General features: G+C 40.4%; 1 protein-coding gene across 15 annotated transcripts in view; it reads left to right on the top strand.

Moving 5' to 3' along the window:
* The first annotated feature begins 2276 nt into the window (after window positions 1–2276).
* LOC120544668 (RIMS-binding protein 2) overlaps window positions 2277–6000 on the top strand; it is a 74959-nt gene continuing 71235 nt past the window's right edge. For 12 of the 15 annotated variants that reach the window (XM_039778588.1, XM_039778585.1, XM_039778591.1 and 9 more), the window contains exons 1-2: window positions 2278–2505; window positions 3428–4610. In XM_039778588.1, the coding sequence (XP_039634522.1) occupies window positions 3702–4610 (909 nt within the window). In that variant the 5' untranslated portion in view covers window positions 2278–2505; window positions 3428–3701. The other 3 variants (XM_039778593.1, XM_039778598.1, XM_039778599.1) reach the window with 3 other exon arrangements.

Genomic DNA, 6000 nt, shown 5'->3' with positions numbered 1-6000 from the left:
CAAATATATTTTCTATGCTTTTCCCATCATTGGAATCATATTGTAGATGGGTTGAATATTTATGTGCACTGGTGGCTGTCACATTTTAAAATGTAAAGACACGCAATTGGGGGTTGTTAGTATTCACAGATGGTATGAGCATCGAACTGAGATGTGTCCAAAAACACAGAAGTAATATAGTATGTGCCAGAACATATTGTATATGAAAAAATATGCTTACACCATGTGCATAGCAAGATGTGTGCAAACAAAAAGGTGTATTAGTATTTAAGATACAGTATATCCTGTAGGTAACTACTAACATATACACATCCCAGTCAAAGCAGACATGCAGTGAAGTCAAGAGCAGCCCAAGACACAGAAACAAAATAGATCCATTTGCAGGGAGGTCTTTAGGAGTATCATTAATATGTGTGTTAGAAGCAAACTGTGTTAAATGATTAAGGGGATGCAGCAGCAGGCATTGTGATTTTTTGCAGTGCATTCGCTCTCCCTCTTTCTGTCTCTTTCGAACAGTGTGCCACACGTGAGCAGACAGAGATGGAAATGAGTGAGGGAGCGGCCCAAGGACACCCTGATAACACAGAGCGGCATGCTAAATCTCTCTTTTTTCTGTCTATCTCTGTCTCTTTCACCTACACAGTGACCACAAACCCCAAGAGATGCTGTCAATGCACTTGCATTGGTTCCTACTACAAAAATATAGACCAGAAGAAGAATACTACACAAATATACTCTAGAATACTACATGAACAATAGACTAAAGGTCCAATGCTGTGCTTATTCAAATGCCACCCAGTGGTCAGACATAGTATGCTTTGCCTTTTTGGTGGATTTTGGCAACATGATATTGAAAAGGTAGGCTATGTACATACCTTTGAGGATTTATACATTTCAATGGCATTGCTTTTGCCAAATAATGAAATCTCAGGAAGCATTTTATCAATGATCTATGCAGGGATCATATTATCCGGTGCATTCCTGTTGATTATATCCTCACATGTAGAAAAAAATTATACATAACATTGGGAAGATAGTAATAGTAGCAATCACACATTACATTAGGTAACAAGCCACACAAAAGCATGAAGTATTCAATTCCTGATTAAAGGAAAGGTACGATGGCACCCAGTCCTCAGCCATTTGATCAGATAACATAAGGTGGTGAGAAATCACATAGGGCTAATGAAAACAAACAAGGGGTCATGATAATATATGTCTCCTTTTACCACCACTTACAAACCTTTTCTACCTCCCCAATCTGGGTCAGCGTCAGTCACGCTGCTATCCCTTACCTGTCCACTAGTCATCATCGTCCCTGTTGAGTGTTCCTTCCTCCCCTGCCTCCTCATTAGTCACTTTCACACCTGTTCCTCGTTTCCTAATTAGCTTTCCTTGGTGTATTTAAACCCCGGGCTTGTTTCCCCTCTTGACTGCATATCTTTACTGTCAGAATTTTCAGACATTCCCAAATCATGTTTACTGTCTTACTACTAAAGTTTTTTTTTTCATCGTGACAGAATATACCAGTGTCGGATATAATTACTGTATACAAGTTTCAAAAGATCGGATTCTTCTCCACAGCACACAAATGTACCCTCAAAACTCTTGCATACATTTATCATATCCCAAAAAATACAGATTATGGATGGCTGTCTGCTCATTTGACCATCAGTTAGTGGTTTGGAGCATTAGGAGCATTAGAACTGTGTATTAAATCAAAAAGCTAAAATAATGAACTCTTTTTATGATCAATCAAAAAAGAAAAAAGATCCAATTCAATGATCCAGGTAAATTTGCAAACCAACTTTTCACTAGCATCCTATAGCCACTAGTGGTCAACCATCTCACACAAGTTCGTTGGACGTAATGATCGTGTTGTCTTCAGGGAATATCGGCTATACTGGTATTATTGTAAAATCGCACACAAACGACTCAACAAATCTGTAAATGCAGCCACTAAAGGCGGACATTTCTTTATTAACTTGTTTCGCATAGCCAGACCTATTTTCCACACTTAATTTTATTAACTAGGAAGTTTAGGAGTAGAGGAAAGGCCAATTAGAGGGAATGGTATGTATAGAATACAATTTGATAGATACATTACTGAAAACTTTGATTACATAGCCAACACACATTAATTTTCTCGTTATGTTGTTACAGGGAAATGCAAATATATTCCCATGACTTTCTTGTATTCCTAACGTAGTACGGAAGTCGTACAGTGATTCCAGCGGGTCTTTCAATAATGAGGCCAGGCACATGAAGGCGTACGTGAAGGCATCACTGGTTCAGGACGGGCCGCTGGGCACAGACTGTGGAATGAGTGCCACAGATAAACAACAAACCTCTTCTTGCATGACTGTATTGACCTTTAACAACTAACTTAGTAAACCGTCTCAGTGTTGTCAGACAGCAAATTTAAATGCAGACGAAAGTAGCGTGGTTGAAAGAGGATGACTCCACTGATGAAAAGTTAAATATAAGAGTTGAGTCCGCTGAGAGGTGAGTTTGATAACGAGTTGTGGCTAGAAAACATAACGGTAACGTTAAGCTAACCCTGGCTAACAGGATGGAACGTTAGAAGCTAGTGGTCAGGACTTGTTCCAGCTCCAGTATACTACAGACTGTTATTCACGTCATTGGCGTTAACTACACCAGCATCATATACTAGCTAGCTTGCTAAATTATGCTAGTTAATTAGCCATTGACCGAAGTCCCCATCCTCTGTAATATAAAACCGTATCCCGGGCGCCGCTAAGTTGAGCTAGTGCTGGGTAAAATTGACTATAGTAATGATAGCTAACGATGCATTGTTGTTTGCGCTTTTTATTGGAAGTTCACCAGTTCACTTGTTGCATCCTCAGCTGACTGTTAGGTAGCTGCTCCAAAGCATTAGCTCCATTAATCGCAGCTCGTGCTGTTTTTGTTTTTACGTTCTCATCGGTTTAAAGGTTGTTAGTTCTGTCAACCATCTGCATAAACATCTGTTCAACGTGCAAGGTTTAGAACGGATTAACATATCAGATATAAATACAGTCAGAATTTGCTTGGTAAGGCGTCTGTAATGAAATTTTTTGTGTATCTACACAAACTTAAATTATATATTGGTTGGACTCAGTGTAGGAAATAAAAAAATATAAATTTGCAGGGCACTACTTTAAAAAATAGTTATTAGTGTTTAGGGGTGTTCTGAGATTTATTGAGGCATTTTTGCCCTTTGCCTCCTGGTTGGACTTCACATAGTAGCTATTGCCACAGTTTTCTTTGGACCTCACTGCATAGAGAGAGTTTCCAGAGGCAAATTATTTCTCTCTAAATAACAAAAAAATAACAAAATGAGAAGTTTTCATTGGTGTATTAATTGTGCATGCTTTCCTAATGCTCTTTTTAAACCTCTTTTTTTCCCTAATCCTCCATCTAACAGAGAGGACCAATAGTGAAATCATCACCTGCTTTCACCATGCTGGAAACATTTCATTTCCTGTTTCTACATTCATCTAAAACATTTGAAAATACCTGACCATTTCTCCAATTCTCTGACACCCTCCACTGTCTCATCTTTCCAGTGACCTGGTGTGATAATTGTATGCTGAATGTGCGACAACCCCCACACACACACACCATCACCCACCTGCACTTCCTCTTAGTTCTGGTGCATGGCTCCTTTTTAGAAATTAATATGTCTCGCTGTTCCTTGCATGTTGTGCTGTGAAAGTGGCATAATGAGGGAAGACAGGGATAACCCTCTGGCACTGTCATCCAAGAAACCATGCCAGGGCCAGAAGGACTATGGACAGGAGCTAGAGAGGCTGCGTGCTGATTGGGAAGCAGAGAAGAAGCAAACACTGCAGGCCCTTGGACACCTCTCTGTGGAGTTGAGGCAACTGCGTGAAGAAGCGGAGAGGGAACAGCAGAGGGCTGTGAAGGAGCTGGCGGCCCGGCGAGGGTGCCAAAAGGACAGGCACTCTAACAGATACCAGCGTCTGCTGGCTAAGGAGGGGAATATTAAAGACAGTGGACGATACGCTAAAGTTGAGTCCAAAGATAAAGAGGCTTTTTGTCTGTGCAGTAGAGAAACATACACAAAGCTGGAGCAGTTGCTGCTGTCGCTGTATGAGAAGATAAATGGTGAGCAGGCAGTCTATAAATTGCATCACAGGCAGGAATTTGAGCTAGAAAAGGCCATCTTTCTCTGCCACCTGCTAGAGGCCCATGGAAGACTGTTGCAGGGGAGGCAGAGAGCAGGACACCCCAGCTTCATTTTCAACAGTGTGCCAAGAAAGCCAAGTCATGAAGACGGCAGTAACTCCTGTCAGAAAAAGCCTCTTCTAACCTACTCCAGGGCCTTGCCACAGAGATCGCAGACTGCCTCCCACTCACCTAAGAAAACCAAACAAGATCGAAGAGAGCAGCCTTTAGGGAGGGATGTCTGTGCAGCTGAGCTCTGCACCTCCGCTGCAGTCGGGGACACCTGTTGGAGCGGCTCTCTGAATATTTGTCACCCTCGCAACGCTCCCCATGCAGGCTGGGACCAGCCCTCCTACTGCGCTGAGTCCTTTGGGTCAGACAAGTCATCGCCTTCCAAATGCATGGACAGAAACATGGAGGTAAGCTTTTTCATATTTTTTTATTCTGCACATGGTTCCAAAATTAAGTAAGTATGTACAGTATTGCTAGCATATTCTCTATTAACTTTAACTCAGAAACTGCATCAGTGTGCACTTCCATACAATATGTTGGTGGCAGACTTGGAATATACTGTAGAAGTAGAAGAAGTACACTTTTCTTTGGTGGACTTGCTTTATACTCATATGGACTGAAGCCCTGAAGGATTTGTGGCAAAGTTATTTTGATTATATTTTTTTGTAAACAGTCCTGTTTATTTTTAATAACCTCATATGCACAAAATATAGATATAGACGTAGGCTTATGATTATCTAAACATAAGCGGATCACCACTGTAATCATACAGGAATGTAACATCACAGAAGCTGAACTGCTAACTAACAATGGTCGTCAAATCAAAACCTATATATTAGTTTGATGTGGCACACGCGGCACAGGCTGCATCACAGAACATAGCATAATGGAAACCACAGCCATTGCAAATCAATGACCACTTTTTATCCCATAGATCTTTATACCAATGGGCTGAAAGCCTGTACCAGGAGTTGGTATGACCACTGAGTACCCATTATATCCAAACCAACTTAGGGGTACTATTAACTATTTAGGCTATCCTAGCCAACTCTCTGTCTTCTTTATTAGTAGTTTTTGCATATAAAGTAGCCTCAGTCAAGTGAAGACAGTGTGTAAATAATTCTCTGCTCTTTGAACTAAGCTTAGTGTGTGGTCTTATCCTCAGGCACCACAATTTTGTAAAGGCAGCAGTGGCGCCTAGCCAGCAGCAGTAAGATGGAGAACTAAACACCAACTGGAAACATTTCCATGAGGAGTTTTTTTAACAATTAGACTCTACTCCAATACAACAACAAAAAAGAACCAAAACCTAGCTAATCTTGCAGGCTTTTTAGTTGTCATTATGATGCAGGATATGTTGAAAACATTTAACCCTTGTGTTGTCCTCGGGTCAAATTGACCCATTTTTTTAGGGGTGTGCAAAAAAATCGATTCATATTTGTATCGCGATTCAAGCCCTACCGATTTCAAAATTGATTCATAGAATTCCAAAAATCGATTCATATATATATATATATATATATATATATATATATATATATATATATATATATATTTCTTTTCATTTTATAATGGCGTCTATACTATTGAACTGAAATACCTGAAATGAGTTTAGCTCGCCAATCCCATAGATGGCACTGCGATTCACACTGACGCCCGGGCACTCTTGCATAATCAAAGGAAGAACGAGTGCAGCAGAAGTAGTTTACTTGGCGCAAACAATGGCAAACCTCACAGAATCATGCTATATGCAGGCTTTGCAAAGCGAAAGTTAAGTATTTTGGAAACACCACAAAC

Source organism: Perca fluviatilis, chromosome 16, assembly GCF_010015445.1.
Source record: "Perca fluviatilis chromosome 16, GENO_Pfluv_1.0, whole genome shotgun sequence".
Lineage (NCBI taxonomy): Eukaryota > Metazoa > Chordata > Actinopteri > Perciformes > Percidae > Perca > Perca fluviatilis.
This window is presented reverse-complemented; position numbering and strand designations above follow the sequence as displayed.